Source organism: Dipteris shenzhenensis, chromosome 30 (assembly GCF_047967505.1).
Source record: "Dipteris shenzhenensis isolate YYH24624 ecotype China chromosome 30, Dip_SZ_1.0, whole genome shotgun sequence".
Lineage (NCBI taxonomy): Eukaryota > Viridiplantae > Streptophyta > Polypodiopsida > Gleicheniales > Dipteridaceae > Dipteris > Dipteris shenzhenensis.
Genome location: NC_141625.1, coordinates 47234309 through 47248925, shown reverse-complemented (window position 1 = coordinate 47248925; position 14617 = coordinate 47234309). Strand labels below are relative to the sequence as shown.

Sequence of the window (14617 nt, the reverse complement as noted above, 5' to 3'; positions counted from 1 at the left end):
TATGAGACAAAGTACGATCAAAGAGATTTGATCAAAGAGTAACTCATACTAGCCAATTTTAAAAGCTTTGAAAATTGTACTACGTAAAATATGACCTTTCTTTGAAAAAGTTATAATTTTAATGATTTTTGAGGGAATCTTAAAACGGGTACCAATGTTACATACCTGAATTATATAAAATCTTGGCAAAAGTTTTCAAACTCATTTTTAAAGTTTCACAATATTGGTAGAATGTAGTGATTTTTTCACACTATTTTACTAGGAGCAAAACCCTCGATCATTCATTCATACTGTGTATAGTGACCACATGGCAAAGGGACATGTTTAATAAGTGGGGGGACAATGGGCTTTTGGGGTTGGATGCCAATTTTGACACTAACAAGTATAAGGTTATACTCTCTAACTCAAAGCACTAATAAAACTTCCTTGATGTATGAATGGTGTTGCTGTTACTCACATTTTGTTGTAAGTCCTACTACTCAAAGGCATAAGTAGGTGCCATGGTGGCTCTCCGGTTTGGGGGGGGGAAGAGAGAGATAGAGAGAGAGAGATTAATGTCCGTAGGAGACCTCGCGGGCCTATGGGACAAAGTACAAAATGTCAAAAAGACTTACATCATCTGGAAAAATCCAGAGAGAATCAAGGGAGTGCATATAACAGCTCAACCCCGAATTATTATAGCATAGCTACATTCAAATACTATCTTAAAGGTGGCCTGATTAACATCAGTTTAAGATTGAGAGCCTTTAGGTTTGGATTTGAAATCTCTGATTAGTGCTTTTCCATCCTCGTAAACAACCCATTTTCCTTCCTTTCGAGCATCCTTCACTTAAGTCAATTCAGTGGCCTTCAGTTTGAGCTGTGTTGGGGTGAGCTCCTCCGCTATCCATATTTGAGTACCTTTCAACTTATTTGTTTGCTTGAGAATCTTGCTTCTTTTCATCTTGCCTTGGAAGCATACTTTGGCTTGTGTCCTCTCCTGGATCACAGCTATTACATCTTCAGCTTCCCACTCTATTTGTGGGATTGTTTCCATGATATTTTCCAACTTTTCCTTTTGACTTTCTTCAAACCAGCCCTATGGTAGCCCCCCTATCCGTATGAATCTTGCAATAACCACCCTCTTTTCCTGTTCTTGTACTTCTACATATACATCCGATGTGTTGATTTTAGTGTCCAATGTTGCTGTAATTTCCTGTTTCAATGACTAGAGCTGAATTGTACAAGTCCTGGACTATAGTCACCATCTGTGGTGTGGGTGCTGATGTATTGTGTATGTGTAATACTTCGTGAATGATTTCCTGCTTTCCTTGTCCTTCCCAAGCATTTGTTTTCCTCTCTAGAGGTGCAAGTCTGAGCTTGAGCTCACAGATTTCCTGCTGTAAATAATAAATATGCTCCTGTGGGTCTATCATGCTCACCATTCTCTTTTGCTGTAGATAATTCTTTGCATATGGGGAAGGCGTTTTTGCAAACATGTAAGGGGGGGGGGGGCGGCGAAGGGAGGGCTGCGATGGAGGAATATGATGCTTGGGTCGGAGTCGGAATAAAGGTCTTGACCTTGGGGAAGGCCATGAGAGCCTTGGCATCCTCTTCCATAGTGGCCTGCGTGTATTTTTGGCACCTCCCTTCTGTGGCTAACGCCCAGGGTTGGGTTAGGGTTCAGCCCAAACCCTGGAGTTAGATAAACCCTGCTACGAACTTCCTCTGGTGGCGTGATCCCTGTGGTAGCATTGTTAGGGCTTGCGCTGTTGCATGTGACCTGGAAACGAGGTTGCTGTCCGCGCTTTTGGTGGCACTGTTGCTGGTGGCGTTGCTGTTGTTCTGCTGGTGCTGTTGGTTGGTGGCGGTGCTGCTACAAGCAGGAGATGGAGAGGCTACGCGATGGACGGGTGACGAGCGACGGGAGAAGCTACGACGGGCGGAGAGAGAGAGAGAGAGAGAGAGAGAGAGAGAGAGAGAGAGAGAGAGAGGTACGAGTGTGGAGAGTAGGATATAAGATTAGAGATCACATCAAAAGTGGAGAGAGAGAGAGAGAGAGAGAGAGAGAGAGAGAGAGAGACTAACATAAGTGTAAATTGTCATAGGAACTTGCTGGGATAATCAAGCTCTCCATTTTCAACACTTTTAGTCTCTTTGAATGTAGAAAGGTTTTGACAGGCTCGAAGGTGCTGGATACTGGAAATGGTAAGTGTTTTCGCTAGGGATTTCTATTCATTGAAATGGTTGTTAGGGTAAACTTCAATATTGTTCATGTTTGGTGTCTAGTAGCTTGTATTCTGCTACCTGTATGTTCTAATGGTTATTTCCTAGAGAATTAAGACATGAACATTTTAGAATGATGAGGATTTCCATTATATTTACGATAGAGGTTAGTTCAAGGCATGCATGGATGGACCGGATTTGTGTTTTTGTGACCTTGTCCTGTTCCATATGCGCAGAAGAATATGTAGGTTTAGATGATCACAAGTATGTTGGGGATCTACTGAGTGACTTCAAAGCTGCAAAGGATAGAAGCAAAGGGGAAATAATCCAATGCAAGCTGGTGTTTAAGAAGCGTCTTTTCCGAGAATCAGATGAAGCCATTGCAGAACCAATGTTTGTGCAGCTCTCCTATGTTCAGGTATTATTTGAGCATTCGACATGCTGGAGTCACAAGGAACGATGCTATATTGGATGTCTTAGTGCGTCTTGCTCGCTGTCCATTTGAATGTCCAGTTATTTAAGTAGTTTTTGATCCTAAGAGAGATGTCCCATCCTCAGTAATGCTCTTGGACATCTCATTGCCCTTCTTAGTGCATCTGGCTTGCTGTCCAGTTATTTAAGTAGTGTTTGATCCTAAGAGAGATGTCCCATCCTCAGTAATGCTCTTGGACATCTCATTGCCCTTCTTAGTGCGTCTGGCTTGCTGTCCAGTTATTTAAGTAGTGTTTGATCCTAAGAGTGATGTCCCATCCTCAGTAATGCTCTTGGACATCTCATTGCCCTTCTTCCAGACACCATGTAATACTGGCCATTAGCGAGGATATTAATCAGTATACTCTGTTTACATTAACGCTTGCCTCAGTAAATCCTGCCATATCGAGCAGTGCTAGCTGTGAGCATACATCAGCAAGAAATTGTGTTGTGAAATGTAGAGGCACAGGTGCGCTAGCCACAAAGAAACACACAAATAGTTGCTTGGTTTGTTTTTTATGGATGGACATTCTATGATAATGTGGCTTTGTGGCAGCTGCAACATGACTATTTGCTTGGAAATTATCCTGTTGGGAGGGATGATGCTGCACAGCTAGCGGCTTTACAAATATTTGCAGAGATAGGTTCTGTGAGCAATCCTGAAACTACTGCGTAAGTGGAGAGAGTAATAGGTGATAGGATTGCTTTTACAAAGCTCTGGGGATTGAGGTGATCTGTCAATGAATTTGATCTTGGGCGAATTATGTCTCAAGTCAATTCCATTTTAGATATTAATCCTGTCTCCTACAAGCTTTTTTTGCTTGTCCTGGACAGCTTGAATTTACTTTGAAATGTCACCAAGTTTGTTCCCTCTTTTTATGTACTCTATGTCATCTGTTGTTGCAGGGATTGGCCTGCATTGCTGGATAGATATTTACCAAAGCAGGTGGCAGTTACAAGAGCCAGGCGTGATTGGGAGACGGAGATTTTGTCACGTTATCATTCTTTGGTAATTTATTATGTATGCTGAAAATTCTTTACACATAGGGAGGAAACTGCTGCTCTCAGTTTTCATCAAGCCATGTTTCAAGTCTCGGAATTTTAAACATGCTGAAAATCATTTTCACAATAGAGAGCAGTGTTGCTATCAATTTTCATTCAGGCATGTTTCAAACCTTCAGAATTTTATATATCAATATCTGAATATGCAAAGGCTTTTCACCCCTTTTAACAGGAGCACCTGTCAAGAGATGACTCACGTCAACAATTTTTGCGTGTGTTACGCTTGCTACCATATGGTAACTCGGTGTTTTTCAGTGCCCGCAAAATTGAGGATCCCATTGGTCTCTTGCCAGGACGGATCATATTGGGGATAAATAAGCGAGGGGTAGGTAGCTGCCTTTGCGTAGGTTGTATCTGTAACTTGTTGGGATGCCTGTATCTTCTGGTGTTCGTTTGAATATTCCTCAATCGGGGTGCCCAGGTACATTTTTTTCGACCAGTCCCAAAAGAGTATTTGCACTCTGCCGAGCTACGGGATATCATGCAGTTCGGTAGCAGCAACATGGCAGTTTTCTTCAAGATGCGGGTGGCAGGTGTCCTACACATTTTTCAGTTCGAGACTAAACAGGTACATCTCAAATACAAGAACACCTCTCAGTTTGGGGTTTTTCTGGTCTGATAATTGTGGATCAAATGCCTAACTGTCTTTCTTTTTGTACTTTCTTGGAAAACGGGTGCCTATAGGGAGAAGAAATATGTGTTGCTCTCCAGACACACATCAATGATGTAATGTTGAGGCGCTATTCTAGGACGCGATCAGTTGCAAATGGCGCCGTACAAAGTAATGGTGATTCAACAATGGCAAATATCAAGCCTCCTGGGATGGAGATATATGAAAAGCGTGTACAAGAAATGACCAAACTTCTTGAAGAAGCACAGAGGAAAATGGACCAAGTAAGTAGCTCTTAATATTGCAACTAGCTTGGAAGCATGATAGAAAATAAATAATACATATTTATGTTTATTGTTGTCTTTCTGAATTTACATATTTCTTTCTTGCTGGTTGTTGTGTTGCCTGAACCTCTTATGTTTTGATTATTCTTCAATGCTTTTTTGGGTGTAGCATATCAGCACTCAGCAAGTGATTTGCCCTTGTACCAAATCCTCCACAGTTGTTTGATACTTAGCATGGTTATGATTCAAAGCGATGCGAATGGAATTTAGTCCTTCATAATGGCAGTCTATTGCTGTTTTGGAATGAACAAAGGATGTTTGTGGATGCCACTTATTTTTTAGTGGCTATTGTCAGCAGTACTTTTTGGCTGTCTATGTTGTGTTCTAAGGTGTTCCTTTTTGTTGCAGCTTTCTGAAGAGCTCAGACATCGTGAAAAGAGGGAAACAGAACTGCAAGAGGAATCAGAAAGTCTCAAAGATTCTCTACGTGCAGAGCATCAATCTCTCTACGAAGTCACTGAAGAAAGTGGAAATTTAAGAAGGTTGCTAGAAGAGAAGGAGTTTTTACTACAGGTGAAATTATTTCTGCTTGGACTTATTGATATCAAACCTGCTAGGGTAGGCTATATGAATGTGACCCGTTTGCCTTTTGTTATGCCATTGAAAACATCACTTGGGCTTATGGTCAACGAGGATAAAATTTGATAGATTGTTCATCTTATTTGTTTTTGATTTCAAAGTGTTCTTCAAATGTAAAAGCATATGAAAACACAGGGATTCATTGTGATTATGTATGATGACGTGGTTGTGGTGGGTAAAAAGGCGGGTGCTCCCATGTTTTTATTAACGGATATTGATTGGCTGTTATAAAATATCTCTAGCGGAGGGTGAGTTAGGCTGCTTCAAAATGACTCATATTGCCATATTGCTTACATTGGCAGCCAAATAGTATATGAATTGATTTTCCTGTGTGGAGTCTGGACAGACAGCAGTAGAGTGCATTTCGTTAAAATTTCTAGTCTGCTGATCCCATACTAGATCAGGTAACTGAACAACAAATGATACGTCTCTATGCTCATCAAAAAGGGGTGAGAGATTTCTACGTCTTGAATTCACATGGTTGGAATGTCAGCTGGTTAAGGCCTTTGCTTCTGTGTTTGTGGTGGTTTGTGAGATGATCATGGAATTTGATGCGGAGAGGTCGCCATAGTTGCCAAAATGATTGGTTTGATGTTCCGTGTTAAGTGCAATGAGCATAGATGGGACACATGTTTCCTTGATTTCCTTTTCGTTCCATTTTGGGTCTCTCTTTTTTTTTTGGGTGGTTTCTAGAAGTGAACATTGGGTGTTATGTGCATGACTTTGACTGGTGATCACTCAACAAATAGTGATCTTTTACATCCGGTGAAAGAAAAGAGTATAGACTTGCTATGTAGATAGTACTTGCTGAGCTAGCTTCGGTGCTAGTCCAAGTACCTTGTTTTGGTGTTCCAAAACTTCTTTTAGAATTGTTCATCTGTGAGCTGCAGCTCCTCCCTGTCTCTCCCTCAGCCCCCCTCATCCCCTCAGCCTCCCTCAGCTCCCTTCCTCCCTCTCCTCTCAGCCCACTCCCTCCCCTCTCAGCCCCCAGCCCCCTCGCCCTGTTCTCAGCTCTCCTTGCCCCCCTTACTGCCCCCCTGCATCCCCTTCTTGCTCCTATGCCTCCTCTCAGCCCTACTGCCTCCTCTCAGTCCTCCCGCCTCCCCTCCCTGCATTTTCGTCTCCTCTCCCTGCCCCCACCAGCCCGCTCCCCTTCCTCGCACCCCCTCCCTACTCCCCCGCCTCCTCTATTCCTCTCTGTGCCACCGCCCTACCCCCCGCCTCCTTTCAGCCCTCCCCACCCCCTCTCCCTGCTTCCCCGCCTCCTTTCAGCATGCCCTCCCCTCTTCCCCCCTCCTGCCCGGCACCCTCTCCTTTCCCTTGTCTCCCGCCTTCCTCTCTTTTTCAGCCCCCCCTCTTTTTTCTTATCCCTGAGATGGACAGAGCTTGTAATTTTGTTTGAGTCGGTCTCTAATGAAATGGGTCTATTTTGGATTGCTTAGGTTTGAAGCTTGCTTACAAGGTTTCTTAGCTCATTTTTTATGTGCCATTTGCTTAGCTTTTGTTTCACCACTGCTCTAAACAACCTATCCACTGGATTTTATATGGAGAGGGTTTGTTCTGTTAATTTGCCAATCAGCATGAGAACCATATTCCATTGCCATATTACCTGACATGAACATCTTACCTTTTAAGTTTGTGGCGCGTGTTTGACTTTTACATGTTGAGTTTGACCATGCTTGTGGACAACATGCATTTTGGTGTTGTATTGCCGAACTACAGATTTTATCTTATGTTGCATTGTTGGAACTGCATGTATTTGTGTTGATTGTGGGACTCGGAATGACAGATTTTGTTGTGGGTTTCATCTTGTGTTATATTGTTGGAACTACTTGCATTTTTGTTGTATCGTCGAAACTCCAGATTTTATTGTGTGGATTTCTCATACAACTTAAGGCTATGATGTATGATAATTTTATATTTTCAGTAGTCGATTGGCCTACAAGATACATTTGTGCTCAGAATGTTTGTTTGGGTGAGGCGAAAATGAAATATTTTTGTCTTCAAAAGTTGTCATAGCTTGGATGGTTTCGATTTCATGATTAGTCTTCTCCTCATGACTAACTCTGCTGTTTGCCTGTGGAATTTTAAGAGAAACTTAATGTGAAACCTTTGTTTAAATGTATGCTGTGTGTAGATGTGTATGCTTCTGTGTGTAGATGTGTGGATGTGTGTTTGTGCTAGAGATTATGGTTTGCACCCGTGTGGAACACCGATGCTGATTATGGGGATTTCATGGGTAGCTAGTTCTGGCTGAAACATATTGGAGTTGATGGTTTTGAGCCTTGCTGGCTACTATCATTTTGTTATCAACTCCATTATTTGTGTTGATTTCATATCACAAGGCTGGACGCATTACTATTATTACCTACAATTTATTGCTATATTGTTCAAGCCAGTGATCAGTTTGTATAGTGTCCCTTTCTCCCCCTCCATAATTTGTTTTTGTGGGGCTGCATTTTTGCTCTTAAGCATTGTGTGTCATGTCCTTATTTTCTCTGCAAAGTGTTTTCCTTTGTTGTAGTCTCTATGGAAAAACTGTTCCCTCATGTTTGCATTTGCAAGCATGATTGTTTTTAATGTAGTTTTATGCCTTCTTTTACAGTGAATGTTGTGTTTTTAGAGGATGAGTTTGGGAATGTTCCTGGATTCTATCTAGGCTAATTGTTTTTAATGTAGTTTTATGCCTTCTTTTACAGTGAAAGTTCAAGTCTTCAAATGGAAATTTGGGTGTGGCATTTTAAAAGTCATACTCAAACTCTGTGGATAACTGCTTTCACCTTCTTTTGAAGAAAGCTTGCCCCCTCCCCTGTATCTTAGAAAATTCTTTTTTTTTTTCTTAATATTCAGACCACTGGTCATCTTTCCACTTTTAACTTGGCTACTTTGCACTCTCTGTCATACCAGGCTTTGTTTGGATCTGCTTTCATTCTTCCCAAATTGTTTTTAGCGCTATCTTTCTAAGAATTGAGTCCAACTATGCATTCATTTCTTCCAAAGTAAGGCCTTTTCCTACTTTCAATTAGTGTCCATTCTTTCTTGTTGATCCTTACTTTTTTGAAGTCAAAGTCCCGCCTTCTATTTTGGCAAATCTTCTATTCCTTGCGCAGAAAGCCGATACACAAATGAGGTGATTCCAGCATTCCGTCTCAAAATTTAAAATCCTAGTCTTATGAGTCATTAGAAGTTTAGTGGTTAGGTAATATACCACTGTCCACTCGTCTATTGTTCAGTATTGCTGGGAACCTTAGTCATTCCCAAAACAAGTATGACTGCGTGCAGAATCATATTTAGAGGTCCAGGCATGGAAATAAAGCACACGAAACACTTTTTCATTATTGCCATTTCTGCAGTGTCATATGAGACTCTTGAGGGGTTCTTCAATCTCTTCTTTCCAATGCATTTGCTCATCCCCTGACAATATTATTCCTGTAATTGTTATAGTGGTTGGTTTGAGTATGTTTGTGTTTAAACTTGCTGCTGACTATACATACTCTTCTTTTAGAAAGACTTGAACATCTTTCAAGGGGTCCTACTTTGGGACACTTTTTAATCTGAAGGTGAATTTTTAATGTTGCAAAGTAGCATGCCACATTGCTCTTATTCCCTGTGACATAGTTAGGTTTTTTCTTTCCACTCTTCCCATTGTAACAAGCTTAGCAAAATTTGATTTTATGTACAATGCAATTTTTACCAACCTCCTCCCACCCAAATGTTCCCATCCGTCCCTTCTCCCAAGTTCCAAATTAAGCTCTCTTGATTGCACATGGAATGCACTCACACTCTACTCAATGTGTAAGAAATTACCATATACCATTTCAACCCCATGGTGCACTTAGTCTAGAAGATGCATGGCCACATTCTTCCTAATAATTATAACATGATACATAAAAAATTCATGCTACAAGTCACTTCATGTATGTTGACATTTTGAGCTATGATAATTGTTTTCCAAGTTTAATAAGGGTTGTCTCTTGTTGATTCAGGAGTCCAACTAACTTGCTCGCACCCGTGCATTCTTTCCTGTTTCTGATTGAGCTCTGTTTTAATTTGTTTCAACATACATGCAGGCTGCATATGGACACATGTTTACTTTGTTATATCTCATGTCATTGTTCTTTCTTCATGTGCAGGCTGCAATCTCAGAAAAAGCTGCCTTAGAAAGGTCATTAACCAAGGATACCTTGCAGCAAGGTTGCATAGATGGGGACACTGCTTCTTCTAAACCGGCTGGGGGATCTGTGAATAGAAGAGAGAAGAATCTGCCTCGATCGAATACAGGAACAATATCACAAACTGCTATGTCTGATGCACAGGTACCATGCAACAATCTAGTCAAACTTTTTAATACTGGTTTTGTGTATGTGGGTGTAATAATTTCTTTGCTGATCAGTAACAACAGGCTACCATCTCTATAATTGTCACAGACTTGTTTGGAAGTAGTGTGAAGAACTAGACTTCTCGAGGATGGAAATGTGTGCAATGCATGCAGAATTTGAATGCCAATTGGCCCTTCAATGGAGGAAGAGTGCCCTCATGAGAGTACTTGTTTCTCTGTTCGATCTACATGCAAGGTGGTGGAGAGATGCAAATGAGAATGCTACGTGAGATTCACAGTGAAGGGTGATACCATTTTATTAATGTCCCTTGAGAGCACTCAAGTTTCATCTTCCCATTTAGATCATAAATACAAATATATGTTGCACCATTAAATTGGTGTATATTACATAATAATGCTTTAATGTCTACTAATCACAAATTAGTGATTTTCTCTTGTCGTGATACTCGCTCCTGCTTGAATGGGCAGAAGTCCACTTTTGGATCCTCTATTGTCTCTTTCTCTTGTGAACGCTTTTCTCTTTTACTTCTGCATTTGCATTGTCTCTTCATACTCTACAAATTGTCTTTTCTTGATAGTACACGATCTCTTCTAAATCAGAACTTAAATTCATCTTCAAGTTATGTTCCTCTTGATGCTGAATATTCAAAATGCAAGAAAACCATTGCAAGGTCTCTTCAATATCTCTTCATGCTCAGAGTCCTCTTCTGAATACCATGCTGCTTAAATCTCTTCATACTATTCTGCTCAATAACTTGAAACATATTCTTTAGTAAAAGGCGAAATAATAGTTCGCTCTGTGCTCAACACGCAGCCGCCATAACCTGAAAAATGTGTTAGAAATGATCCAACAGAGGGTACGCACAGCGTAGCCCAGGAGGGGGTGTGGAATCACAAACTTCTTAAACTTATGTGCATAGAATAGATGTGCAGACTCATCAATAGACAATGAACCTGCCAGATAGAGAAACCACCAAAATAATATATTTCCGTCCAAAGCTATTGACACAATACAAAAAAGATAGATCCAGAGTTGCACCAATGGTGTGGTCCTCTGATCTTACCACAAGGTACTCCTCCTATCTGCTGGCTATCTCTAGACTCCAGCCCACGTGCTCCACCTGGAGCGTGTGTAGACTTTCCATCCAGAATGATCTTCTCAACCTTGCTGCCCTGTGTAGGCAGCCCTCCAAGCTCAGTCTGCAGCTCTTCCTTCTCTCCTGGTCCTCCAGGAATAGGCTCCAAGAGTAGGTCTCCTGCTGCTCCTGACTGCTTGTCTTTTGCTGCTCCAGAAGACATGAAATGAGGGCTGGAGGCCCTCCTTTAATAGGCTGAGGGCCTGCTGCAAAAACCGACTCAGTCAGCCTCATTCTGGCTGACTAGATTGGCCGACCAGTCTGCTGCTGGTCCAGCTTTTTAAGGGCTATCAAACCGGGGCCTTAGGCCCACACTTCTAGGGCTTTAGCCCTCCTTTCAAGGCAGGGCCCAGCCCCCTTGGTCTGCCCTATATAAGGCCTGGTTGGCTGCCTCCAAGCAGCCCATGGATGCTTTGCCTTTCCCTCACAGAATTGGTCTTGGCGATTTTGCCTAATAGAATAGGACATTTTGCCATGGATGCCTTTGCTTATGTTTCTTACATTCGAAGCATTTACCTTCCTTAATCAGCCTTTTCAGTGATGGAAGGAAATGTTATCCATCCAAGATGTGATTGGCTGTTAACAATTAGTACAGAAGCTTTCTACTTTCCCTAATTGAAGGTTTTATGAGGATTAAACTTCCTCTCGGCTATTTCAGCTAATTTAGTGAGGTCTTTAAGAGTCGTTGGATTAAATATTTCAATCTCGTACTTCACTTTCGGTCTTAGGATTGCTTAATACTTATAATTCTAAAGAGAGTTTTCAAAACCTGGCTCCAAATTCAGTGTTACTCTCGTTGTTTAATTGCCTAAGCCTTTCCCAATGGAAGGTCAATTCTTTTTCATGCCTTGGAGGCACAAAAGTGGTTTTCAGTTGCTCTTCAAACTTGGAACATTGAAGAATAGGCTCTTTTCCAGTTTGTAATAAGGACCACCACATCAAAGCATCCTTTTGTAGATGCAATGTGGCAAGCGCAAGCTTCTCGTGATTGGTCTTATCTTGATGGGCGAAATACAGCTCAAAATGGTGAATCCAATTAAAGATTTTATCCGCCTCTCTTGCTCCATCATGTTTTGGGAATTCTATGCTCTCTCGGGGTTGGAATTTGGCTCTCTTTGAAGGGGTACTTAAATCTTCATCTCCAAAATTCAGCACTCTCTTAGTCCCTAAATTTGTTATTATGGACTGTTCAATCATATTGATAAGCTGAGAAACCAACTTATCAACAGGAGACTCCTCTCTCCCTCTTGCCCATGTGTACGGGGTTTTGAGTTGAAAAGTACTTAGTGCCTTGCTCTTGGATGGACTCGTTTCTCCTTTCATTTCCAAAGGAGAACTCCCTATGAAGAGGTTCTTGAAGGAGAGACGAAGGTAATTTTACTCATGGGTTATTATACTCAAGATGTGTCATCTAAACTAACCTCTTCTTGAGGAGGTGATATTGTTCTGTTCCTATCTCCTTTTGGTAGTGGTAGGAAAAAGGACAAGTTAATTATTAAATCTCCCTTCCCTTTCATTCTTTCCTTTTAGTAATACAAGAGAGAAAATGACTTGCTGTAATTTCAGAATAGAGGTTTATTTTACAGCAAAAGTCAAGTGCTATAAAGTTGGTGATACTTATCTGACTCCCGCTTTGTTTGTGTAAAAAAAAACAGCTTGAAGTGATCTCTTCTTCTTGTTTTTCTGCTGTAAACTAGTACACTCAGCTACTTATTTTGAGTGGATTGGAGCTCTAGACACCATTATAGGGGGTACTTGGTGGGTGGATCACCCCCTTAAAATCTTTTTCCAATCCAACCTCTCGTTAGGGAGAATGGGGGGTCTCTTTTCCCCACGGTTTAAGGGTTTTAAGGGTGTATTCACGTAGGGGGAGTCGCCTCGTTAGGACACCTCATTCCCCATCCAAAGGACAAATTCTTTAGAGAAAGCCCTTGCCTCAGACTCTCCATATTCAAGGCAACCATCTGAACACGAAACCCTAGGGCACTCCATGGAATCCAACCTCGTCAGTATCAACATCCACCGCATCTGGAACATTCCAAGCACTCCATGTTGTCCTTCATCTTCACAAAGGTCTACGACTCCCCGTCCGCCCACATCTCAATGTCAGACATCATTACTTTGGTTTCTAGGTTTGCACATCTTACCTCAGTAACACATGGAGATTAGCTTTGGCTTTTGTGTTACCATTTGAATCCGAGTTGGACGACTCCTTGTTCTTTTGATCCGCCTTCTTCTTTCTGTAATCCTTCGCAAAATGGCTTGGCGTGTCAGAATAGAAACACTTTTTCTTTTGCTTTCTCTTCTTAGAAGTGTCCTTGTCATCTCGAGAGTCATCCTTCTTGGGCTTGCCACCGGTAGGCTTGCCCTTTCATTTGCTGGCGTTATCTTTTGCCAATAATGCCGTGTCATCGTTGTCGTTGTTGTAGAGCTTCTCCCTAGCTTCTTCCTCGAGGAGTATTGGACCCAACCTCTCAAAAGTCAAAGGTTTGGTCCTCTGTCCTGCAGTCATAGTCGTAACGAAGCTTTTGAAACTTTGAGGTAGTCTCCTCAGTACCATCAAGGCCAACTGGCACGAGTCCACCTTCTGACCAACCGATGCTAGTTGATCCCTCACCAACTTGACCTTCGTCAAGTGGTCATGTACAGAATCTCCTTCATCCATATCCAAGTTGAAGAGTTGATGCTAAAGAAGCAAGATCCGAGATGTGCTATCTGTCTCATACAAATCTTTTAGAATGGCCCACACCACTAGTGACATGTCAGTCACTTGGATGTGAGGAAGCACAAAGTCCTGCATAGTCTTTATGATCAATGCCAGGGCTTGGGCATCTCTATCTTTCCATGCTTCGAGCTCCTCTCCATCTACTGGTATGAGTATCCTTCCATTGTTGTCCATCACATCCTCTGACTTCGCCTCGGCTCCTGTTGTCAGTTTCCATAGTTTTTGAGCCACTAAATGATTCGAGATCTTCACCTTCCAGATAGGATAGTTAGTCTCATTCAGTTTCTCAGACTCTTCAAAGTTAGGAATGGTGAAAGAAAGAACTTGACTGAGGGAGGAGGAAGGGAGAGAAGTGGCTGAAGAGGCTTCTAAAATCAACATCTTTGCTGCTAAACCACACAACAAAAACGAAAAGCAAACTCAACCTTCTGTAGACTAGAACTCCGTACACACGTGACTGAACCTGAGTCACCCTCCTTCTCGCAAGGACACTATCCTCCAGCCGTGGAAGTCGATTCCCGAGAGCCTCTGAATCAGGGTCGTCCTTTAGCAAGGGCCCTGCCTTTAGGCTCCCACACTTGTGAGCCTCCTACTTAGGCTCTGATACCATGTTAGAAATCAACCAACAGAGGGTATGCACAACGGAAGATTGATAGAATAGCCCAGGAGCTCACACAGCGGGATTGGGGGTGGAATCACAAACTTCCTTACTTTGTGTGCTCCAAATAGATGTGCAGACTCAACAATAGACAATGATCCAGCAAGATATAGAAGCTATCAAAAGAATATATTTCCGTCCCAAACTATGGACACAAGACAAAGAGAGATAGATCCAAAGTCCCACCAGAGTGTGGTCCTTTGATCTTACCACCACGTATTTATACTATACACCGGATATCTCTAGAACTAGAGACTATGTGCTCCACATTGAGCGTGTGTAGAATCTCTGTCCAGATCTTAGCTCCTTGCTGCTCTTGTAGACAGCCTAGGGTTCAGCCCTGTGTAGAGCTAAGTATGCAGCACCTTTGCTCTTGCTTTTCCTGTTGGATGTAGGCCCAAGGAATGAGCACTGGATGCTCCTTCTGCTCCCTTGTGTGCTGACTTGCTGGATGCATTATGAGGCCCAAATGCCTCTTTTTATAGGCC

At 42.0% G+C, this 14617-nt stretch overlaps 1 protein-coding gene across 1 annotated transcript in view; it reads left to right on the top strand.

The window, feature by feature from the left end:
- LOC147882232 (kinesin-like protein KIN-14I) overlaps positions 1 to 14617 on the top strand; it is a 47213-nt gene that overhangs the window by 16892 nt on the left and 15704 nt on the right. The window contains exons 6-14 of the mRNA XM_087401298.1: positions 2088 to 2187; positions 2442 to 2623; positions 3233 to 3348; positions 3583 to 3685; positions 3911 to 4063; positions 4160 to 4306; positions 4423 to 4632; positions 5041 to 5205; positions 9405 to 9587. Coding sequence (XP_087257424.1) covers positions 2088 to 2187; positions 2442 to 2623; positions 3233 to 3348; positions 3583 to 3685; positions 3911 to 4063; positions 4160 to 4306; positions 4423 to 4632; positions 5041 to 5205; positions 9405 to 9587 — 1359 coding nt within the window. The remainder of the gene's footprint in view (positions 1 to 2087; positions 2188 to 2441; positions 2624 to 3232; positions 3349 to 3582; positions 3686 to 3910; positions 4064 to 4159; positions 4307 to 4422; positions 4633 to 5040; positions 5206 to 9404; positions 9588 to 14617) is intronic.